General features: G+C 38.2%; 1 protein-coding gene across 1 annotated transcript; it reads left to right on the top strand.

The window, feature by feature from the left end:
* Positions 1-1,084: 1,084 nt before the first annotated feature.
* NIPAL1 (NIPA like domain containing 1) lies at positions 1,085-25,621 on the top strand. The gene is made up of 6 exons (XM_043971815.1): positions 1,085-1,196; positions 14,032-14,298; positions 16,354-16,410; positions 20,575-20,665; positions 22,901-23,061; positions 23,613-25,621. Exons 1-6 carry the CDS (start codon positions 1,145-1,147, stop codon positions 24,212-24,214), a joined length of 1,230 nt encoding a protein of 409 aa, XP_043827750.1. The 5' UTR covers positions 1,085-1,144; the 3' UTR covers positions 24,215-25,621.
* The last annotated feature ends 530 nt before the right edge of the window (positions 25,622-26,151 follow it).

Here is a 26,151-nt window from a genome sequence, read left to right on the forward strand (position 1 = left end):
ATCCATATCACATGTCCTATGGCCTGTTATGAATTTATGATGTTTTCAATTTTCGATTATGGTAATAGTTTTCAGTGGAAAATTAAGTTTATTTTGGAGAATTTTAAGTCACAAAAAGCAGGGGTATTGTGAAAAAAGCACTAAACTTGGAATGAGTGGGATATGGGTTCAAACCCTAGACTGCTCCCTTACTGACATGTTGGCTAAGTCACCTAACCTTTTGGGTTTCATTTGTCTAAAAAATAAATTAAAAATTAAAAAAAAAAGGAAGTCGGGCACTATGGAATTCTAGTATGAAAACTGTTCCCCCCTCCCTTTTAAAAATTATCTAATCAACATAAGCAGAGCTAAAACATAGTTGCAAAGTAAGTTCATTTAACTAACTGCTTTCTATCGTCACTTTCAACTGTAGATGCTGAGAAATTAAAAATGACACATAAAAATAAAATTGTTTATAAAGTCCTTCATCCTTGGGGTTGGGGATAAACCAAGGACAAAAGGAGGTATTCGGTCTAAAACACCAGAACCAGCCTAGTATTCAGAGTAGTGGAGCCTCAAAGCCCAAAATACTACAGCCAATAAATAACAGCCGCCAATGCAAGACGTTTAAAAATTAAAAAAAACAAAAACAAACTACCTTCCCACAGTCAAGCCCTCTGGTCTATCCGAAGAGAAAAGGAGTGCGAATTATCTGCAAACTTTCTTAGGGCTTTCCCTGAGGGTCGCCCCTCTCGTTTGACTAAAAGAAGATAGACAAAGAGAGGAGGCCACAGCTCTCCTAGACGTGACTCAGGCGCCTTAAAGCCATTGACCTGAGGATATCTCCAGCCAATGAGGTGACCCACAGCGCAGTTGAGGACTCTACCGGCCAGGACCATGAGCTCTCTCCTCCTCACCCCACCCCTCCTCCCCTCCTCCCCTCCTCCCCTCCCCTAACGTGGGAAGGGGTGTGGCCAGGGCTAAGACCTCGCCCAGTCCTTCCCCATTGGCTGAGGGAACCTGCAGGTGTGGGCCGGTAGAGTGGCAAGTCCAGAACTGGGTGTGGGGGGCAGCGGGCTTAGGAGTTGTCTTGCCATGGGGCGGGGGAGAGGGGGAGGTCGGTGAGGGAGCCTGGGTCTGCTCCAGGAAGCCCCGTCCCGGGACCATGGGGGAGCGGGTGCTGGTGCCGCTGCCTCCCGGAGAGACTTGCCTCCAAGGTAAGGAGGGTATGTGGATGGGGCGGGGAAGGGGATGCGGTGTGGGCTGGTGGAGAGGGGAGTACTCGAGTCCTCTGCTGTGTACAGCAGGGCCATCGGGATGGAGAGACACGCCCTCTCTTTACCACCCACCCCACTGTAGGTGGCCGAGAGAGGAGTTTCTTGGGGCACACAAGTGCTCATCGTCCTCCTCTGACCGGGGAAAGAAGGGGAACCCTTCACTGCTTGACGTTAGCCCAGAATTTGCACCCTAGAACCGAGTCACGACTAGAATTGAGCACCTCGAGCCCTTGCACGAAGTTAGAGTGTTCCTTTGCGTTTGAAAATTGCGCCCGGGCTGGGGGGGGGGGCGGTGTACATCCGGTGTTCAAAGTCTCTGGTGTAGTTTGCATGACGTGACTAATTACAATATAAATAAATAAATACCTTTCGGGAAACGTAATTATCTGGCGTTAAAAAGTGATTACATTAAGAATATAGTCCTTCAACATAGTTTAGTATCTGGCATGGAACAAGCATTTTATTATTATTATTATTTTTTTTTTGCGGGGCAATGAGGGTTAAGTGACTTGCCCAGGGTCACACAGCTAGTAAGTGTCAAGTGTCTGAGGTCAGCTTTGAACTCAGGTCCTGCTGAATCCCGGGCCGGTGCTCTAGCCACCGTGCCACCTAGCTGCCCCCAGAACAAGCATTTTATAACAGCATACTGATTGATTGATTGACTGACGATATATATCGATATCGATATCGATAGATACACATACATATATATGTATATGTGACTATATAGACATACATACATATAATGACTATATTATAAATTGAAAGAAGAAAAAAATTGAATTATATGTAATTATAATGACCAAGTCTATCCCCAAAGAAGATGGTGGACTACTATTGTGGAAGATTTGGTTGATGTATTGAACTCGTTCTTCCCACTCCCACCCCTTTTTTGGCTTTTATTCGTTGTTACAATGGTAAATCTTTAGATAGAGGAGAGGGAGACGTATATATATTTTTGAGACGCATATTTTTTAAAAAGCATGATGTAAAACGAAGATTATTCATTTAACAAATTTAAAGATTGAGTTTATAAAAAGTGGTATTAAAAAGAATGACTGTCATCTGTGATCTACTTCCCACCCGCCACTGACAGAAAGAGCAAGACGTGCCTGCTTCTGTCTGACTCTGCTTTCTTTAATTAAATCTCTGCTGGGAGAAGACAAGAGCTGTTGAAATCCTGTACTTGCCCGTTCCTGGATGTGTGTTTGATGTGTCATCTTGACACTATTTCCTTAAGACCTTGGACTTTGTTTAACTCCCTTACAAAAGCACTCTGAGTTGGAAATCGCCTTTTCTAAATTCTTTTCAGTACTGACAGGCTTTCTATGACTTGGTTTGTGACACAGCCAAGACTGAAATGCAATCTAAAAATACTTTCAGAAGCTAAAAGGAGAAAGCAGGAATAACTACTGAGTTCATGGGTTTTTGTTATAGTTTTAGGATGGGAACATCCACAGTAGTAACAACAACAACAACAACAACAATTAGCTGGCATTTATATGGTGATTTAAGGTTTACTAGTGTCATCTCATTTTATGCTCAGAACAAACCTTTGAAGGGAGGTGATATTAGTATTCCTGTTTTACGATAGGAAACTAAAGGGAGGTTAAGTGACTTGCCCAGCATCACATAACTAATAAGAAGGATAATTCAGAACAATAGAGAGACATTTTAAAACTTTCATTTCTAACAAGTAGCAGGCTGTTTGGTTTCTTCTCCCTTTTTAAAGGATTCAAACAGTGAATTGTCCAGCTGGAAGGAAGGAGAAAAAGCTACTTGAGTAGTACATAAACTAGATTCGAGAGACTTGGATAGATTGTGCTAAGGAACTCAACCAGAATAAGTTCCTGATACTGCATATAATTTCAGAATTTTTCAGTGGGTTGGTTAATTTTTCTGAACTGATTTTTTTTTCCTTTTCAAAAATTCTTTGTTAAGAGTTGGCCGTAGGAGGCCTGTAGATGGTGAGATACAATGGGAAATGTAAATGTAAAGTAAAAGATATGTTTAAAAAATAGAATTACTTTCTGGTTAAGTCAGAAACTTAAACTTATTTCCTACCTTTCCTTAATAATAAACCAAAAGGCAAAGGCTTTTCCAAGACAGCCATCTCTGTTTGCCTAAGGATCTGCATGGACGGGGTGTGTGAATTACAAATCTCATTGTTTAAGATATTTGCAAAGTTGAATTTATGAATGTAGTTTTATTAGAAATGAAATAATCCTGTTTCTCAGGTCCTTCTACCAGAGCAGCAGTCAGCAAGGAGGAAAGGGGACTGATGGGATTTGGGTTTGAGGTTTTTAGTGGTATGGTAGAAAAAAATAGTATATTTGAAGTTGTTGGACTTGGATTCAAATGCTTTTAATCTTATTACATTGTATATCTAACAATGGTCAAGTTTCTTAACCTCCAGGTCTCAGTTTCCTAATCCATAAAATGAAGGATTTGGCTTGGACTGTATGGCTTTTGAAGTCCCTTTCAGCTTTAAATCTATGATCTTTCTATTGACCTAACAACCCTTCCACCAAATTTTGAGATAATCAGAAGTATTGTAGAATATAAAAGTGTTAAGACCTAGACAGCCTGCTTATTGTTATTTAGAATGGGTACAGTCCTCTATAAACCCATATAGTACTTCTACTTTTTCAAAGCACTTCTGTAGTTACTGAATTATCTTGTTTCTTCTTCATAAGACTCCTAAAACTACAACTGTTAAGAGCACTGATCTTGGCATCAGAAGACTCAGGTTCCAGTGCAAGCTCAAGCACTGGGCAAGTTTCTTAAACTGAAGCTCACGTTTCTTTCTTTCTTTCTTTCTTCCTTCCTTCCTTCCTTCCTTTCTTTCTTTCTTTCTTTCTTTCTTTCTTTCTTTCTTTCTTTCTTTCTTTCTTTCTTTCTTTCTTTCTTTCTTTCTTTCTTTCTTTCTTTCTTTCTTTCTTTCTTTCTTTCTTTCTTTCTTGTGGGGCCGTGGGGGTTAAGTGACTTGCCCAGGGTCACACAGCTAGTAAGTGTCAAGTGTCTGAGGCCAGATTTGAACTCAGGTACTCCTGAATCCAAGGCCAGTGCTCTATCCACTGTACCACCTAGCTGCCCCCTCACTTTTCTTATCTATAAAATTGTGATAATAACAATTCTACTCCTGACCTAAAAGAATTGTTATTAGGAAACCACTTTATAAACCTTAAAGCCTTAAGTATATCAAATGAGGAAACTGAGCCAGAGGTTAAATGACTAAAGTCACACAGCCAGTTATCAGCACTGCCCAAAATTTTGTGGATAATTTGGACTTCTACTTTTCTTCCTCACTACCATTCTTTTTTTGTTTTGCTTTGTTTTGTTTTTTGGCAAGGCAATGAGGGTTAAGTGACTTGCCCAGGGTCATACAGCTAGTGTCAAATGTCTGAGGCCAGATTTTAACTCAGGTCCTCCTGAATCCAGAGCCAGTGCTTTATCCACTGTACCACCTAGCTGCCCCCCTCACTCCCATTCTTGAGCTCATTCCACTATATGCAGGGAAATGGTCCAGGTCTACATATCTGTAGATCCCATCTAGCCCTGTGATAAAGCACAGGAGTTAATATTTTCCCACAATTTTGTTGAGTGAATAAATCCTTCATATACTAAAGCCAATAGATAGCTTGTGTATTGTATTAGAAAAACTTTCTACCAAATTAATCTGTTTAATAGCTTCAAGGCATGAACTCTTTTTTCCTGATTATAGTAGGAATAAGTATAGTGACTGAACCTTGACTATCCTAAGTACTTAATAAATGCTTTTCAGTTGTTTGATTAATTGGTATTGGAGACATCAGGAAACTGGACTACTTATAGTCTTAGAAAGTTGGCTGGAGGACCTCAGAGTTTACTAGCTATATGACCCTGGGCAAGTCACTTAACCCCATTACCTCTAAAAAAAAAAGAAGAAGGAAAGAAAAGAAAAGAAAAAAGAAAAGAAGTTGCTTAGGGTACTGAGAGTTTTAGTGATTGGCCCTGTGTCATAAAGACTGGTCGATGAATGAGGCAGGACCTAAACTCAGGTCTTCATGGCTTCTAGGACAGATCTCTAAACCAAAATAAATAATCCCTTCGATGTTGTACCTTTTTATTACCTCATGCCACTGACATCTCCTCTTATGGACCAGCTAATCAAATTATACAACATAAAAATGTTCAATTCTCTGAGCCATAATCAGATTGGAGCAACCAAGCTGCCTTTTACTATTTCCCCAGCACAGAGTTCACACATCCTACCCTGCCTCCAGTAAAATTCCCCAAATGGTGAAGGAAGTCCTTAAATGGTCAAAGGTAATAAAAATTTCCCATTAAAAGTATTGTTCATAGAATGGGATATTTATCTTGGATGATAATATTTAATATAAATTGTAAATAACCAAGAAAAGGACAAACAGTGGCATGTGAAAGTAGTGCTTGGCACTGTGTCGAAATGTAAGCAATGTTGTTAAATTGTAAGGCCCTTTATAGCAGGTGCCATTTTCATTTTTGTTTTGGTATCAGTGCCTAGAACAGTACCTGGCACACAATAGTTGCTTATAAATTCTTGTGACTGAGTCCATTTCCTACCCATTCATCCTAAGAGATTTTTGCCTCTGTTGATCTAGGAACATTAACAGCAGAAAGACAGTAAAATATGGAAACTACAAGAGAGGAGGTCCAAAATTTGACAATTAATAGCGCTTCGGAGTACTTTGGATTCCTGAATGCGTTCTCTCTCTCTCTTTCTCTCTCTCAACATTTTTATTTATAGTTTTGGGTTCCAATTTTATCCCTTCTTCCCTCACTCCCCTCCCCCTCCCTGAGGTGGCAATCAGGTATGGGTTATACATGTACACTAATGTAAAACATTACTATTTTTGTCATTTTCTACAAGAAAACTTGATTAAAAGAAAAAAATGAAAGAAAGTAAAAAATAGCATGCTTCAGTCTATTCCATCAATATCAGTTTTCTTTGGAGGTGGATAGTATGCTTTATCATTAGTCCTTTGGGATTCTGACTGCTTTCTTAACTGAAAGTTTGTTTGTTTGTTTGAAAATTATAACCCCAGTATTTAACTGTTGGATTTGACTAAAACTGGTACCTCAGCTTTAATGTTGTTTATTTAGGCAGTTTGTTTATATAGGTTGTACTTAAATATTTATCTTCCCCACCCCCACCCCCACCCCACACCCCATACTTAGAGATAGGCTTGCCACTGATCTTGATAATTGTATGACCACAGACAAATCAATTGACTTCTCAAGACCTCAGTTTCCTCATCTATAAAATACCTATTTGTAAAGATCAAATGATTAAAGTGTTGTATGTTTAGATATGAACCATTATCACTAATTTCCCAAATTTATTTTATAATCTTTTCTCTTCTTTTTTCCTATTGTTGAAAAACCTTTACGTGATATCATTTGTTTATTAATCACCTTCCTTTAAAAATATACCCCTGGGGGGGGGGGTACAGCTGGGTGGCACAGTGGATGAAGCATCGGCCCTGGATTCAGGAAGACCTGAGTTCAAATCCAGCCTCAGACACTGGACCCTGGGCAAGTCACTTAACCCTCATTGCCCCCCCCCCCAAATATATATATACTCCTCTCCCATTCTCTCTTCAGAGATATATATACTGCTAAGACAAGTCGATCCAAGCTGTATTTGACTTATACCTCACAACAAGTGTTCTCAACCAATCTAATTGATCCAATGGGTGACTCCTCTGATTCTCTACTCCCAAGCTGTGCTGCTTATCTAGGTTTATTTTTCAATAGCAACTATAGTATACATTACTTCCAGCTTTAAATTCAGTAGAAGCAGTTCTGAAATCTGTCCTATGACCCCTCTCTCTCTCCCTCTCCTCCCTCTCCCTCCTCTCTTCTCCTCTCCTTTATATATATCAATTTGAAAAAAAAAAACAGGGCCAATAATAGTAATAATAATTGGTGTTTATAAAAACACTTTAAAGCCTTCAAATCATTTAACTCACAACTCTGGGATTAATCCTACAAATATAATCCCCATTAAACAATCTCAAAGAGGTTAAGTGATTTACAGTTAACACATAGCTAGTCATATATCTGAACTCTAGCCTTTCTGACTCCAAGGTAAGGTCTATCCACTGTGTTTGATCTCATTGAGTGAGACCAAAGAGAATTGAATGCATGTTTCCTCAGTTATATCTCATTAGATCCTTATTACTTCTTATGGGTAATAACTGACTCCAATTTACCATTCACTGGGTTTCCCACTAAGTAACACTAAAATAAATACTTCCTTCATTTCTCTCTCCTTTTTTATTTTCTCATGCCACAACATCTCTCCTTAAGCACCAGTTAAATGTGACCACAACATGAAAACGTTCAAGTCCTGGAATCAGTGATCAGATTGAAACAACTGGACTGCCTTTGACTATTTTCCTGCCCCAGACACTACAGCATGCTCTCATCTATTCTAACTTCCACTGTATACAATGGGCACATTACAAAGATCATTTTATTTCCTGCCCCACCCTTCAACCTCTCTTCCCTCCTATAAATGTAGGAGACATTTTGCCATGACTACTTAGAAAGAACATTGTTTCCCTGGTATGGCATCCTCCTACACTGATTCCAGGGATGGAGTTTTTGAAATAGTTATGTTAACCACATATTAAGTGACATGAATGGGACTGGGGGTGGAATTCACTTGGCCAGTCAAAGCCAGATGTCTTGAGTTGTTTGTTTGTATTTTTTTCAGCTAGGAATGTAACTCATGCTGATATGGCTACGGAGATTTTTGCTACCAAAAATACATACAATCACTCAGGCTTTTGAGGGGCAGAGAGGTGAAGTGGTACAACAGTCGCATTACCTGGTGTCAGCCTGTATGGAAGCCTGCAGTAGTCTTTGATAGGAAAATACTGCTGAAAATCATAGAATAGCGATTAAAAGTATGTAAATGGAAGAAACCTCATCATTGTTGTCATAACAATAATGCTTAGTCATAATTTGATTCTTTATCTCTGAAATGTAGTCGATCCTCCAAATTATGGAAAGTATTTTAAAGTTCCTGGATTATTTAAAATACCCATTTCTCAAATCTCAGCATTTTAGATATATGCTTAAGCAATAGAAATGAGAATACTATCTGTCCTATCTATCTTGTGATCTTGGGAAGACAAGTGGACTAAGAGAAAGGAAACCACTAAGCTCTTTGATTTCACCATTATTTTAGACTGGAATATTTTCTTTCTTTCTTTCTTTTTTTGCGGGACAATGGGGGTTAAGTGACTTGCCCAGGGTCACATAGCTAGTAAGTGTCAAGTGTCTGAGGTCAGATTTGAACTCAGGTCCTCCTGAATCCAGGGCTGGTGCTTTATTCACTGCACCACCTAGCTGCCCCTGGAATATTTTCTTTCATTTCTAAATTCTTGATGTAGCAAAACTCAGGTGATCCTATAACATTCTGTCAGAGCCAGAACTATTTTGGTTCCAGAAAAGGGAAAGGGAGATCTGGAGTAGATGACCGCCCCATGGGAGAGAAAATAATGAGGTGGAGCAGGAACTCATTCTGGGGGTAGAGGAAAATCTCAAGATTTTAAGTAAACAGCATGTACTGCTTTTATTTTCATTGCTCCTCAGGTGAATTTCTCAAACTGGAAGAGGACTAACCCATCCCCCCAAATTTCAACTCATGCCCCTGTAGGGTGGCTGACAATCTTTTGGACAAACCTCCACTTCCTCAATCCCTGGTAGAATGAAAGAAGGGGAAGGGAAACGGACAGAGGGGGAGGATGGTAACGGGGAAAAGTCCAGCAGGAGTCACCTCACTTGGTTCTGGAAACAGACAAGAAATTGCCCACAGTATGGTAGGGCACTGGTGGCTAAGAGCTCAACAAGGGAGTTTGACCTGAATTCATGGGGCTATGACATGGGGTCAGCAGAAGGAAGCATGCCTCATTCCCATGCTGGGTGCCCAAGGGTCGAAGTCCTGACTCACTCTGTCCAGAACAACCCTGTGCCTTTTTTGTATGGGGAAAATACTGATTCTTTTACTGAAGTTCTGGATCATACCCTGATTTGTTCATCAAATATTAAAGAATTTTTCCTTGTATAAATACTTTGAGAGGTATGTTTGTATGGGTTTTCTTTTTATTTTGTTTTTGGTGGGGCAATGAGGGTTAAGTGACTTGCCCAGGGTCACACGGCTAGTAAGTGTCAAGTATCTGAGGCCAGATTTGAACTCAGGTCCTCCTGAATCCAGGGTGGGTCTTCTATCCACTGTGCCACCTAGCTGCCCCCTGGTTTTCTTTTAAATAGGCACATTCACCTCTGAGCATATGCATTCACTAAGTAAAGTGAATACTCTCTTGAACATGAACTGAAAGTCCTTTACTGTCCATGGGAATTCTTCATAATTAAGGAGAAGCAAATGTATCTTTATTTTAAAATTCAATTGCTGCTCTGCTTTTTTCCCCAAAATTCTAAAATTCTAAAAAAAAAATGTTTTGAAATTTTCTCCTGGACATTTCAATCAAATTCAACAAAAACTTGGTAACTGTCGCTTGTGGGAGATACAAAGTTTAGAGAAGACACATTAACTGATGACAATAATTTGTTTCTCTTTAGCATTATTTCACTATATGATGTTAGGAACTTTGGGGAGTTTTTCAATACTTTAAAATACTTTGATTTACTTTATTGTTGAATGGAATTAATTCAAGTGAGTCATTTGTTCATTTAGCCTTCAGTACATTTTTTAAAAAGCACAGGCACACAAGTCACTTTAGTGTTAGTCTGATTTTCATTTAGAAGGAAAGTTAGAAAACCTGAGAAATGGTTCCCTTCGCTTAACACTGGTATGGAAAAATAACCACAGTTGACTGGTTTAGAAGAATGCTTTCTTCTTAAATCACCAAGTAGATGATTTGGGTTCCTTGTGGAATAGCTATTGTTTGTTAAATGAGGCAAATGTGCCAAGTACTCTACAGAATTTTTAGAGGAAAGTTGCGATTTGGAGGAAAGAACCTTGGAATCAGAAGTCCTTGTTTTAAGTCCCAGTTACAACACTTAGCTCTATGACCATAGGCACTTCCCTTAAACTCTATTAACTTCAATTACCTTAAATATAAGATGGAGACGATAGTAATTACACTTTGAAAGTGATCCAGAGGTTATGGAAAGATACCGGGTGGGTCAGACATGGTTACACATTCCTATTACCCCTGCTATTGTTGAGTCTGAGGCTGGTGAATCACTTGTGCTTGGTAGTTCTGAACTTCAGTAGTTCTTAAGCAATTTGGGTATCCACACTGAATCCAGAACCTTTATGGTGACCAGGAGACTGATAGGCTACCCAAGGACAGAAACAGCAGGTTAAGTCTTCAGAGCTAATCAGCAGTGAGATTGGGCCTGGATGAGAGAGGGAGAACTCGTTGTCTCTACCCCTTCCCCCAATATAAAGATCTGTGGTATATGTAAGTAAGCTGCAGGATATCATGAACAATGACTTGCAGCTCTTGAGTAGGTAGGTAGGATGAGTAGTTTATTTTCAGCCATTTTTCAGTCATGTCCTATTCCTTGTGACCCCATTTGGGGTTGTTGTTGGGTTTTGGGGGGGGGGGGGTTGGCAAAGATACTGGAGTAGTTTGCCATTTCCTTTTCTAGATCATTTTACAGATGAGGAAACTGAGGCAAACAGAGTTAAGTGAATTTCTCAGGGCCACACAGATAGTGTCTGAGGCCAGATTTGAATTCAGAAAGATGAGTGTTCCCGATTCCAGTTGCAGTAAGCACTCTGTGGAATACTAGAAAATGAGAGTTAGATTCAATGGCTTTGAAGGTCACTTCTAGCTATGAAGCAATGATCTTATGATCATTTCTACTACATAGAAGACATCATCAGGGCCCTGAAAAAGAAGCTGACTTATCATGTAGTAAGAGTGATGGCTAATGAATGGAGCCCTCAAAGGATTACATGAAATATCAGTAAAATAGCTGCATGCCCAATTCATTGATATGCTATTTCTCTTTTATTGGTGAAAGCATTTAGAGATAAATTTCCCCATAAATTCTGGTTTTAGGCTGCATAAAGATCAAAAGAAAAATGGAACTAGCTGTGTGACCCTGGGCAAGTCACTTAACCCCAATTGCCTCACTAAAAAAAAAAAAAAAAAAAAGGAAAATCTCCTATATGTTGAATAGATCCTCTGCAGCTCAGTTAGCCATGGACATGAGTTGCACTGGATAGAAAGGCACAGAGGAGTTTCAATCTTTCCTGTAGAGGGGAATACATACACTGATTTCATACATTCATTGAAATATAAGACTCAAACTACCTAGCTCAGGGGTCTGTTGTTGTAAACCTTAAGAATGTGGTATAGCAGCAAAACCCACAGAAGAATGTGCTGAAATCATCTTGCAACCAAGGATGGCTTGGAAAGGAGGGAGCTGTAAAAGTCAAGTAAAAGAAAGGCAAGATGAGCAGACAGAGAAAGGTGAGGACCATAGACAGTTTCTTTAGTGACAAGGAAGATGGAGGTCCACCTTCAGAGGAAAATGTCAACGTCAGGGCCCCTATATCTAAAGCTTCCAAGAAAAATTTGAATTGGTCTCAGGTCATAAAGGTGCTCAAAAAGGACTTTGAAGATAAAGTTAGAGAGGTAGAAGAAAAAATGGAAAAAGGAATGAGGGTGATACAAGAAAGACATGAGAAAAAAGTCAACAGCTTGAAAAACCAAATTGGCCAAATGGAAAAGAAGGTACAAAAGCTCTTTGATGAAAATAATTGCCTAAGAATTAGGATTGAACAAATGGAAGCCAGTGACTTTATGAGAAACCAAGACACAATAAAGCAAATCCAAATGAATAAAAAAATAGAGGGCAATGTGAACTATCTTCTGGGAAAAACTGCTGACCTGGAAAATAGGTCCAGGAGAGATAATTTGAAAACTATGGTCTATCTGAAAACCATGATCAAGGAAAGAGCTTAGACATCATCTTCCAAGAAATTCTTAGGGAAAATTGCCCTGAAATTCTAGAAGAAGAAGATAAAATAGAAATTGAAAGAATTCACCAATCACCTCCAGAAAGAGATCCCCAAAAGAAAACTCATAGGAATATTATAGCCAAATTCCAGAGCTCTCAGGTCAAGGAGAAAATATTGCAAGCTGCCAAAAAGAAAGAATTCAAGTACTGTGGAGCCCCAGTCAGGATAACACAAGATCTAGCAGCTTCTACATTAAAGGACCAGAGGGCATGGAATATGATATTCCAGAGGGCAAAGGAATTGGGATTACAACCAAGAATAACCTACCCAGCAAAACTGAATATAATCCTTCAGAGGAAAAAATGGGACTTCAATGAAAAAGAGGACTTTCAGGTATTTGTGATGAAAAGACCTGAGCTGAATGGCAAATTTGACTTTCAAATACCCCTAGAGAACCATAAAAAATTGGAGTTGGGGGACATACCTGAGGTCAGAAAGTGGGTGACTTTCTTATGTCTGAAGTGGGGTTTTGGCTGGCATCCCCCTGGGTCCAGGGTGTATGCTTTGTCCTCTGTGTCACCTAGCTGCCCCATGATGGCATCTTTAGGCTTAAATTGAGGGGTGAGGGGAATGTACTTGAGGAGGGGGAAGGACAGAGGTAGCATGAGGTGAAATCCCACATGAAAGAAACAGGAAAGGGTTTATGGAGTGGGGGAAGAGATGGGGGAGGAGCAGGGCAGTAAATGAACCTTATACTCATCAGAATCGGCTCAAATACCTTAATCTCATCCGAGTTGCCTCATGGAGGGATTAAAACACACACACAGCACACACCCAATTGGGTGGAGTAATCTATTTAATCTGGGCAGCCTAACACTCATCAGAATTGGCTCAAGGAGGGAATAACATACACACTCAATTGGGTGGAGTAATGTATCTAACCCTGCAGGAAAATAGGAGGGGAAGGGGATAAAGAGAGAGGGGCAAAAGAAGGGAGGACAAATTGGGGGAGGGGACAGACAGAAGCAAATCCCTTTTGAAGAGGGATAGGGTGAAAGAAGATAGATAATAGAATAAAAATCATGGGAAAGGGAATAGGATGGAGGGAAACAGTTAACAATAGTAACCATGAAAAAGAGAAAAGGGGAAATTGTACAAAAAATATTTATAGCAACTCTTTGTGGTGGCTAAGAATTGGGAATCAAGGGAATGTCCATTAATTGAGGAATGACTGAAGAAGCTGTGGCATATGATTGTATTGGAATGGTATTGTGCTATAGGAAATGACAAACAAGATGATACCAGAAAAACCTGGAAAGACTCATGAACTGATGTATAGTGAAGTGAGCAGAACTGGGAGGACATTGTGCACGGTGACAGCAGTATTGTTCTATGAGCAATTGTGAATGACTTAACTACTCTCAGCAATACAGTGATCCAAGACAATCCCAAGGGACTAATGATGAAACATACTATCCACCCCCATAAAAAGAACTGATAAAAAGAGCACTTGTGAATTGTACATATATAACCTATATCAAATTGGTTGCTGTCTTGTGGAGGGGGAGGAACGGGAGGGAGGGAGAAAAATTTGGAACTCTAAATCTTATGAAAATGAATGTTGAAAACTACCCATACATGTAACTGGAAAAAATAAAATAAATGTTTGTTGCAAAAAAAAAAAAGAATGTGGTATAAATAGGAACAATTATTATTCCCCTGGCTGATGAAGGTGGGAAAGTAGGGGACTCAATAAAGCACTTTTTCATTTTTGTAATGTTTCTCCTATTTGTCTTCTTCCAGGCTCTGTGCTCTCTTTGGTGTGTTCCAACTCCTACCAGGCATGGTGCCAGATCACCAATGTGTCAAAACTAAAGGCTTCTTACGTCACCCATGAGAACCAGGATTCCAATGGAACAAACCTGAGCATTTCTACATCTGCAGAGAACCAATACAGCCTTTTCCTAGGTGTAGTCCTGGCCATAAGTTCCAGTGTTTTCATAGGCTCCAGCTTTATACTGAAAAAGAAGGGACTCTTAGAACTGGCTAAAAAGGGAATGACCAGAGCTGGTAAGAAACTAATGCCCCAAACAAATTGGACCTTGGTCTTTCCTTCTTTCTTTCCTTCCTTCCTTCCTTCTTTCTGCCTCTAGTAGAATCAGAAAGATAAGAATAGGGATTAGATTAGTGATTTCACTGGTACAGGGTACCAGCCAAGTGAGGAAACTCCCTTCTACCAATGCAACTGGGCACCTTCACAGAGATTTCTAGTCTTAAAGAGGTGCCTGCAGCCCTGAAAGCATTAGCACAAGTGACTTGCCAAAGGATACTTTAAAGCCACTATGGTCAGAGGCCAAGTGGAAGCCAGGTCTTCCTGGCTCCAAGGCAGTCCTTCTCTTTCCACTATACCACATTGGCTCTGTTGAACTCTAATACTACAAATATCATATTCACCACCAGCCTTTACCAGAACAGTAGAAAAAACACTGTTTCTGTAATTAGAAAATAAAGTTTCAAATCCTGCCTTAGACTTTGGCCAAATCAGTTGATGTCTCTAAACTTCAGATTCATCATCTATTAAATGAGGAGGTGGGATCAGATGGATTCTGAGGTCCCTTCCAGCCCCCACCCCACCCCCCGCCACGATTCTTATCTTTCTCTTCTAACAATCTCCTACTTTTGTCAGCTATGGAGACTGGGACTAGGTAATCTAATCTTGGGAAGTTCAGGGACCTGATGAGTGAGCCCAACACATTGAACCTGGTCAGTTACTTTCCGGTTGAGAGTAAAATTAAACTGCTTCTTAATTTATAACTTGTGTGAAATTTGCTTTTACTTCATAGCTTTACCTTTGCAATTTTAGTGCTTGGAGTTACTTTCCTCAAATGCTGTAACTGCAATTTGAAGCTTTTGTCATCAGGTGACAGGAGTATTCCAGTTACATTGTTTGAACAATAAATCTTAACCCACAGGTCTGTTTAGCCTAAAGTCTCATATGGTGGCTCCCTGTTTAAACCTCTATTCCCCTCCCCTTCAATCAAGAATATTATATTCCTTTTTTTTAATTAAAAAAGTCTATAAAATAATTAAAATTAAATGAACATTAGGTAACCTTTGTTTTTTGTTTGCTTGCTTGTTTGTTTGTTTGGGGTTTTTTGCTGGGCAATGAGGGTTAAGTGATTTGCCCAGGGTCAGTAACCTTTGCTTTTAAAGATGACACTGCAGTATTTTTTAAAGGAAGTAACTGCCTAAGATTTAATTCATGAGATAGAATAAGATTTTAGTGTTTAGTGTTAAGAGATTCTCAATCTTTTTGGTCATTGGTCTCTTTGGCAGTCTAGTGAAGCCAATGGACCCCTTCTCAGAATGTTTTTAGATGCATAAAATAAAATACATATGATTACAAAGGTAACCAGTTGTATTGAAATGAAGTTGATTTTTTTCCCATCCAAATTCAGAGACCGCCTGAAATCTAAGGGTCCATGAACTCCATGTAAAAAACAAAAACAAAAACCTGATCTAGCAGAATTCCCCTCCCTCACTATACAAATGAGAAAACTGACACCCAAAGAGGTAAAATGTCTTGTTAAAAGTTGTGACTCAAGTTAGTGGCAGACTCGGGTCTCCTGACTCCTCATTTATTACTCTTTTCACTATATCATATCTACTGTCAATACCCTTTTTTCCTAACTAATCTTATGTATTAATTCATCCTAAATCTTGACTTAGATCATTCAGAAAGCCTTTCCCAATGGGACTGATATCATGGTGCAGCATCCCTGGACTTAGTCATCTCTAATTGGGAGACTACTATCTATGCTATAAACAATCTCTTTTCCTTATAGATGGAACTAAATAGGAAAGATCATGTGCTTTTTATCCTTACTTCTTTTTCTTTCTATACCCAGAAGTAGAAAAGAGAAAATTTCAGTTCTTGGGAAATTACTGGTAAAACATTTGCCGAAGAGGCTTTGTTCTCACCACCACCATCACCAACACACACACACACACACACACACTCACATGCACATACTTTTTTCTCCATTTTAGATAATTCATCCCAGTAATGCTCCTCTGAGTTTGAGTTTCATGATTTTCCATGTTAGAATTTGCTTATTTTTCTAGGGCAAGGTGGACATTCTTACCTGAAGGAATGGCTCTGGTGGGCAGGATTACTCTCAAGTAAGTTTCCAATACCTACAATACAGCTGTGAAATGACAAAGATCAAGAGCATGATGCTTTTTCAGAATTTGATAAGAGTAGATTCTCTCTATGGTAGAGATTGTTTCCATTTACCAAGCCTCTATATAGAAGTAGCCAATGTATATAAGGACAGGGACTGAAGCTGATTTTACTAGTTTCCCAGTTAAGGAAACTTTCTCCACCAATGAAAGTGTATACCTTCTCAATTTATAATCCTAGGGGACAGCTAAGCAGCACAGTGGATAAAGCACTGGCCCTGGATTCTGGAGGACCTGAGTTCAAATCCAGCCTCAGACACTTGACACTTATTAATTGTGTGACCCTGGGCAAGTCACTTAACCCTCATTGCCCCACCAAAAAAAAAAAATTATGATCCTGGGGAGTTGGCAAGAACACCAAAAGGTTAAATGATTTGCCCAGGTCACACAACTAGTGTCATAAATAGAACAATATGTATGTTTTTGTATATTTATGTGAGTGGACAAATAATTTAATTTTATGGCTCAAATAACTTTTATTTCTTTTGTACTGTATCTTACAGTAGTGTACAGAAAAGAGTAATGTTAAAAGTGATATTCAATTATGTATTTCCCCTTTCAATTCTTGGCATACACACATTTTGAGAATAAAATCAAGAGTAGTGCTTTCTTTGCATACTTCCCTCTACCTAATTTTTTTTCTGCTCTGAAACTATAACTGTCTTATCAGCATATCTCTTACATGCATCTTGTTCTTGTTAGAGCAGAAGCATGGTTAAAATAAGTTACTGCTTGTCACTTGAGATGAGGAAACAAAAACAAGTCACACTGCCTCCTCAGCCTGCTCCCAGCTGTCTCTGACCCTTTGATTCCTTACCTCTGACTCCCTCCTGGGCTAGAGTTACAGAAGAGTCTGATTCCAGAGAAAACCTCCAAACCCCTTGGTGAGATGCCAGTAGGGCTGCAGCTGGTGTCACTTCCATCTCAAAACTGCAACTTCATTAAAAGGAAATCTTAAATATTAGCACCTTTCAACCATTTGCAAATCACCCACTTTTTGCAACCAAAAGATTGGGACTTTCTTGTCATATTATAATCTAGAGAAGTGTTTTACAGGAATCTTTAGAATTTGCTCATAGAAGGGAGACATTTTCAATTAGAATCAACTCTGCTACTTACTACTTTTGTCACTGTGAGATTCAGTGGGTAAGAATCTCAAAGATATGAATTAATAACAATATACTTCTTGTTTATACATCACTTTGCAATTTTCAAGGTGCTTTTTCATCATTCTAATTAGATTTTTTTTGCCTTTTTTTTTTTGCAGGCAATGAGGGTTAAGTGACTTGCCCAGGGTCACACAGCTAGTAAGTGTCAGGTGTCTGAGGCTGGATTTGAACTCAGGTACTCCTGTATCCAGGGCCGGTGCTTTAACCACTGCGCCATCTAGCTGCCCCCTCTAATTAGATTTTAATTAAGATTGTTGAGGATTATACTGGGCCAAGGACCAGAAAATTAAATAATTGGCACACACCCTTTCATTGAGCTAAGATATAAGGAGAAAATTGTGTACCCATAGAGACAAATACATACTCATTGAGCTAGAAGAGGGCTTAGAAATCACCTTATTGAAAGCCCCTTCATTTTATAGAGGGAGGAACAGTGGCCTAACAAGAAGAAGTGATGGGCCAAGATGAATGACTGGTTTGTAGCAGAGGGAGAAGTAGTACTTGGGTTCCCTTTGCTCAAACACAGGAAATGAAAAAAATTGATAATCAGCATTGAGGTTTGGGGCAATAAACAGAGAAGTATCTGAAATGAAATACAAGTGTACCTCATTTTGTATAATCGGTATGGTCCAGAGACATGGCCTTTGATCACATTTTCCATCATTTTAGATGTACCAGGTGAGAAAGTACATTCAGAAGAAGCCTACAGAGGCCTCTTCCTGACACAGCAATGTTAATGGGCTATTCGGATTTGAGGAAGAAAGACACAGCTCCTGTTCATAGGGAGTTTACCTAGATATTACTGATGTTAAAATAAAAGATACATAGAGGACAAGTTTCGGTCCATGACCCAGATACTCGGGGCACTTTTTGTCCTCATCTACACACCATTGAACACTTGAAGACCAACCAGGAATTGGTCCACTCTGTCAGTACTGTAGACTGATCTGAATAGCTCTTGATAGTTGAGGTTTATACTTTTGAATGTTCAGGAATACAAAGACAGCTGGTGTCTATTACAAATGTATTTCTCTAGGGTAAGCAGATACCAGATACCTTCAAATTCATCTTTTGAGTCTAGTCATGACATATATGTGTGTCTATGTATATGTGTGTTTATTTATAAACATACATACACACACACACAGATGCAGAGATTATAGAATTTCTTGGGTGCTCACATGAAGGACTGAATACTCATTCTAGCAGTTTCTATCAATAAGCAGCTAGGTGGTACAGTGGATGGAGTATTAGACCTGGAATCAGAAAGACTCATCTTTCTGAGTTCAAATCAGGCCCCATATACTTATTAGCTATATGACCCTGGGCAAGTCATTTAAACCTGTTTGCTCAGTTTCCTCATCTCTAAAATGAGCTAGAGAAAGAAATGTCAAATCCCTCTAGTATCTTCACCAAGAAAACCCCAAATAGAGTCACGAAGAGTTGGACACAACTGAAAACCAACTAAACAGCAACAAAAATAAATATGTCCCTTCTGTTCCTAGGGGAAGGGCTTAATCCAACCAGAAAGTATAAATAGCTATCCCCTGATCAATCTATTCTGTAAATTCAGATTTCCATATATCAGATTTTTTCCTAAAGCAATTTATACTTGGTAGGTTAGCTGTGTGACCCTGGGCAAGTCACAACTCCAATTGCCTCATAAAACAAAACAAAACCAAAAAAAAACCCTATGAATAGAGGCAAAAAAGGGAAAATTTGTTATATGACGCATGAAGGGAATACTTCTCTTACTGTTAGCCTTTTGTTTATTGCTCTATGTTAATCCCTCATGTAAGGCATATGGAGTTGGGGATAGGGAGTAGAGTTTGGACATCCTAAAATCTGTGAGCAAATTTCCAAATGGTGACAGGACAATACTTTGACCTCGGAATCATTATTGACAGCACGCTTCTAAGGTTTACTCTTGCATTAGAAATTAATTACATTTCAGGTGTAGAGAAGATTAAATTTGGAGATGATCTTATGATCTTTTCAATGTTGAGCATTTGTAGACATTGGTCAACTAAAGAGCATCTGATTAGATTGTTCTGTGATAGGTTCCAGGCTTCCCACTCCCTAACTCTCCTCATTTACTACTCTGTGATCCAGTGACACTGGCTTCTTGCTGTTGTTCACACTGGACATTCTTATTTCCCAACTCTGTTCATTTTCACTGGCTGACCCCCATGCCTGGAATGCTCTCCCACTTCTTCTCTGCCTCTGGGCTTCCTTCAAGTCCCAGCTAAAATTTCACCTTCTGCAAGAAATCTTCCTGGTCTTCCTTAATTCGAATGCCTTTCTCCTGTTGATTATTTCCAATTTATTCTTTATCTATCTTGTTTTTGCACATGCTTGTTTTTATGTTGTCTTCTCTGGTAGACTGTGAGTTCTTTGAGAGCACAAATTGTCTTTTACCTCTTTGTATCCCAGCACTTAGCAGAGTAGGCACTAACTAAATGCTTATTGACAGGCTATTACCTATATCACAACTTGGGTCACATCTGCAAATCCCTCTAATTTTGTTAACTCCATTCTTTGTTTTGCGAAACAGTGAAGCTTTTTATTCAGGAAGAGAAATGGCCTTTAGTATTCCCCATGCCTTCTCTTACTAGTTTTCATTTGGCTACCCAGGTGTAATTGGAACTGTATTTTGGAAGTCTTTTCAATGCATGTTAATCTGTCTTTGATTGTGACTATCAGCCATTTTGTATTTGATCAGTTTTATTCCCTAGTTTATTATATGATGATGTGCTTTGAAGCACTAATAGGTTTTCTGGATTAATTTCAAACCTCAAAACTTTTCATGTATAATTTATTTATTTTTGCTTAGACCAATCCTTGGTATGAGTTCACTGCTTTGTATGTGTTATTTATTTTTATCTTCTAATAAATTAAATTAACGTTCGTGTCAACAATCCTGTTTACTTTATAGTGGGAATAGGAGAGGCTGCAAATTTTGCTGCATATGCTTTTGCACCAGCAACATTGGTTACCCCTTTGGGGGCACTGAGTGTTCTTATAAGGTATGTGAGACTAAGGAAGAACTACGTATAAGGGTGTTTCATGCCATAATAATCTTAAACCATAAGAATATATATATGTATATATACATACACACATACATATATCTATATAGATATAGATATATATACACGTGTGTGTGTGTGTGTGTGTGTGTGTGTGTGTGAGGTACAAAGAAAAATATTCTGGGGCAGCTAGATGGCACAGTGGATAAAGCACCAGCCCTGAATTCAAGAGTACCTGAGTTCAAATCTGACTTCAGACACTTAACATTTACTAGCTGTGTGACCAGGGGCAAGTCACTTAACCCCCATTAAAAAGAAAAGAAATAGGGCAGCTAGGTGGTGCAGTGGATAAAGCACTGGCCCTGGAGTCAGGAAGACCTGAGTTCAAATCCGGCCTCAAACACTTGACACCTACTAGCTGTGTGACCCTGGGCAAGTCACTTAACCCCCGTTGCCCCACACAGAAAAGAAAAGAAAAGAAAAGAAAAGAAAAGAAAAATTCTTCTCTTGGGATACCCCACATAGTCATCAGTATCTGTTTGGTTTCTCACTTGGCTTAAGCTGAGCATATTTCTTTTTTTTTTTTAAGGGCATTGAGGGTTAAGTGACTTGCCCAGGGTCACACAGCTGGTAAGTGTCTAGTGTCTGAGGCAGGATTTGAACTCAGGTCCTCCTGAATCCAGGGCTGGTGCTCTAGCCACTGTGCCATCTAGCTGCCTTGAGCATATTTCTTAACATTTCATTTTACAAAGAATGCTGTCAAGCTCTTGCTTTCCTATGCCATTGTTAAAGGTAGTGATCATGAATAAGCCTAAAAAAAATACAGTATTCATCTGGAGTCACTTTTCGAGCTTTTGCTACAATTTTTACTTGTCTGCATTTTGTTTTTGTTTAGAATTCTTTTTTTTTTTTTTTTACCAAAAATTGTTGTTTTCCTATTTAAATCAAACTAAAGTATGATAGGATCATACAATTTCAACTGGAAAGAACCTTAAAAGCCATCTAATCCAACCCTTCCCCCCATTTTACAGATAAGGAAACTGAAGCTTACAAAAGTTAAGAGACTTGCTCAAGTTCACACAGCTAGTAAAATAGCAGATGCAGAATTTGAACTCATGTCCTTTGACCACAAATCCAGACCTCTTCCCTCTCTGTCAGTGGCCTGAACTGAATATTAAGTTCATGGAAGAACATGACTCCAGTTTTTCTGAGTCTGTCCTTATTTTGCCCCCAAATAGATGTATTTTGGCAGGTCCATGTCCTCTCCCAACTCCTGACCAATGCTGCTTTTACGCTCCTTTTCTTTTTCCTTCTTTGTCAACAATCACAGTTAACCCCTGGTACAAACCATAGAGCCTCAGACTCCTACTTTTTCCTAGGTCTGGCATAGGTAGGTCTTCAATGTGCATGTCATCTTCTCTGGGCCTTTTCTATATTTATCTATCTTAAGATGATATTCTGTCACATTGATAAGATATTAAAATAGAAATTAGGAGAGTGGGGTTTTGAATTTCTGCTACTTTTGTCATGAAAATTAGGAATATTAAAAATAATTGTACAAGATTTTGCAGTTCATAGAACGATTAAAGCAATGATGTTCAACTTTAAAGTCTTCCTAAAAAGAACTAAGGTTAGGGTTGAACACTGGCTAAATCAGAGGTATCAAACTATGGCCCCCAGGTCACCTATAGCCCCCAACCCTCCTGAGAGCAGCCTGGACCAGATTAAAATGTCATTGGGGGGGGGGGGCAGCTAGGTGGCACAGTGGATAGAGCACTGGCCTTGGAGTCAGGAGTACCTGAGTTCAAATCTGGCCTCAGACACTTAACACTTACTAGCTGTGTGACCCTGGGCAAGTCACTTAACCCCAATTGCCTCACTAAAATAAAAAAACAAAACCAACAAAATGTCATTGGGAAATATTTAACAAAATTAATTAAAATACAATAAACTAATGTTAATATGTAGTTTTAAAACACAGGCTACAGAGATCCTTATTTATAGTTTAGTGGTCCCTGTTTCCATTTAAGTTTGATACCACTGAGTTCAGTTGTTCCTGGTTTAAATTGAGGAAGCTTTGAAAACATTTCAGTATTGATCAAGATCAGTTGGTTAAGATACAGAATAGCATGTGCTGTACCTTGACTGTTTAGCCACCATGTAATCAAAAGTTCATGGAATCAGAATGATTGCTTCTCGTTGTTGTTGGTTTTTTTTTCCCAACCCTAACAGTGCTGTTTTGTCGGCCCATTTTTTAAATGAGAGACTGAATATTCATGGGAAAATAGGCTGCATGTTAAGTATCTCTGGGTCAACTGTGATGGTTATCCATGCCCCCAAAGAAGAGGAAGTCACATCTTTACACGATATGGAAATAAAACTAAAAGATCCAGGTATGTGATTAAAACTCTGTTAAACGCATTTTACTTCACTTTCTTCCTTTGTCTATGGTGTTTGGAATATTTATTGCCCTTTTTCTGGAAGGAGGAAAGGTCCAGACATATGAATCTATCAATTTTAATATAGACAACACTCTTTATCAATGCAGATTGGCATTTTATGTAATTTATAGTCCCAGAGAAAGGCACCAAGAGCTTAAGGGATTTTCCTATGGTCAAATTGATAATATATGTCAGAGACAGGATTCAACACTAGGTCATCTTGACTCTAAAACTGACTCTCTGTCCACTAACTAATAATACCTCTCAAATTTATCTGTTCCTTACTAGCTTTATTAAGGGGATTATGAGTTTTCCTTGGTCATTACTGTTAATTGACTAGAAAGAAAAATATTGATACTTACTGTCAGCATTGCAAGTGTGTGCACATGAGACACTATATTTTGTCTGGTTCCATGGCTTCCTAACAATATAAGTAAAGTGATTTTGAAGAATATCTCGAAAACATTGTCTGACTGCTTTTTTTTTCTTCTCTTTCCTAACAGCGTTTATTTCCTTTGCTGTAATTATAATTGTGATCTGTTTGGTGCTGATTGTGGTTGTTGCTCCAAAGAAGGGTCAGACCAATATATTAATCTACATTGCAATTTGTTCGATAATTGGAGTATTTTCAGTTTCTTCTGTCAAGGGTTTAGGACTCGCCATCAAGGAACTATCAGAAAAGAAGCCAGTTTACAAGGAACCCTTTGTCTTTATTTTGTTGGCAACAGTAATTCTCTCAGTTAGTACTCAGGTTAACTATCTCAACAAAGCACTGGATACATTCAATGCATCTCTAGTGACTCCTATTTATTATGTATTCTTCACATCTATAGTTGTGACGAGTTCTGCCATCTTATTCAAAGAGTGGTATAGTATGAATGCTGGTGATGTCATTGGGACACTGAGTGGATTCTTCACCATTGTTAATGGCATATTCCTTCTGCATGCTTTTAAAAACACTGATATTACCTGGAGTCAGTTGACAACTACATCGAAAAAAGCCCAGTTATCTCCACATGCCAATGAAGACAGACATGTTTTATTAGAGAACATAGAATGTGATGATCTCACTTTATTTAATCGAATGGACAATCAAGGTCACTGATCCCCCTGGACAAGCCATTTTGAAGAGGGAAAAAGGAATACATGCCTATTTTTAGAACTATTGGAATATTCTGATGTATATTTTTATGTCCATATATGTGAAACCTATGTATGTATGTCTTGGAAGAAGATACAGTGGCTATCTTTAATCTTCCTATCTAAGGTAATCAGTGCATAATTGGCAGTTCAGTCTAACATTCTAGATAAGTAATTAAGGGTTGTTGGTTTTTTATTTTGTTTTGTTTTTACGAATCATTCTCTGATGAAATTTTTTTTAGCATATTCATAACAGTCTTTTGAACTACATATTGCTTTCCTGTTAGAGAAGCAGTACATATAAAGGGGAGTCTAGCATAATAAGCATCTCATAACACTCTTAAAATATTTTTGTGGCAACTGTGGAATATAACAACATGGTCTTTTTCAAATATCAAGAGTTCAGAGTATATTTGGTTTTGAATTCTATTTTTCAAATTGAAAAATTCAAAGAAAATCGGTAATCTTCCTATGGGATATGTACATTTTTCCCCTGTAAATCTCAAAAAACTACTATTGAGTTTTATTTGTGTAATGTTGTGTTTTGTTTTCAAAACTTCTCCACAGGAAACTTCTGACTTCTCCATAGATATTAATGCTCAATATTTCCTCTTTACAGTTTCCCTTCCATAGTTCTTTTTTATTATTTTTTCTTCTTTGGGAACTTTGTGAGTTCAATAGGTTTGTTGTCTTATTTCTTTTTTAGAACAAATGACCTCTAGATATGCTTGTCACATGTGTACATGGCACAAATAATGTCTTCATAGAAAAACTCCATTGGTTTTTATGCTCAGTAACTCACAGGACAATATAAAGTGGCTGAAGATCAATATCAGCCCCTGAATATTACAAAATAAATTTTTTACACTACAGAAATGTTAAGCAACTTCTGCAAACAGAGCAAGTGAACGAGGAACCATCCTAATAAAGAATTCTATAAATCTGGAAGCATTTCTGGATCTCTGATCTGACTAGGATAAAAATATAGACTTACATGATAGGTTTTTTTTTTCTTTATCACCAAGTTAGATTGCTTATGGTATCTTCTCTCTCTCAGCCTGCCTTTTAAAAGTAGCTACGTTTTATATTTTCCTTATATCTTTCATTGGGGGAATGGTATAAAAAAGTATCTATCTTCTAAAATTAAGAATTCATATAGAAACATTGGGGTTTTAAAAATGTTAATGATTTGGCATAAGATTTTTTAAAAATGATTTTTACATGTTAAATTATCAAATTTCAAATTGTTTTTAATTCCTCCCTCTAAGTCAAATGGAAGGAGGATCAATGTATTTTGCACTTGAGTTAAACTTTGTTCATTATACACAGATGTTCTCATAATTCAGAGTATAAGAACATCACAAACGAGAAAAATGGCTTCTTTCAATAATACTTGATGTACTCATATAAAGAATTTCATTTGTTATTCTATAAGGTTTTGCTTAATATATAGTAAGTGTATTATTTACACTAAATCCCTTCTTCTCTAAGGGGTTTTCAATAAGCTATTTTTAAACACCAACTTCATGGTGTTTGTTCATTTATTTGTTTTTCAAATATGACAATGACCCTGAAATTCAGTTTTTATCACTTTAAGTAATACATTAGCTGCTATTTTTTTTATGAATCCTGTATTGTGACAAGTGATAGGTTATAAATCTTGTCCTTTTAAAAATGTGTGTGTGTGTGTATACATACATTGACATATATATATATATATATATATATATGCATTGACAAATTTTTTTTAAACAAAAACGTTTGCTTTCAGAGGGGTTTTGTTGTTTAGTTTAGTTTTGGGTGGCTTTGAAAATATAAGGCCTGACAGTTTCCCATAAAGATTAATTGGTTATTATAGATACCCTAAGTGATTTTTAGCATATCTGACTTTCATGAACTTTC

Source organism: Dromiciops gliroides, chromosome 6 (genome assembly GCF_019393635.1).
Source record: "Dromiciops gliroides isolate mDroGli1 chromosome 6, mDroGli1.pri, whole genome shotgun sequence".
Classification (NCBI taxonomy): domain Eukaryota; kingdom Metazoa; phylum Chordata; class Mammalia; order Microbiotheria; family Microbiotheriidae; genus Dromiciops; species Dromiciops gliroides.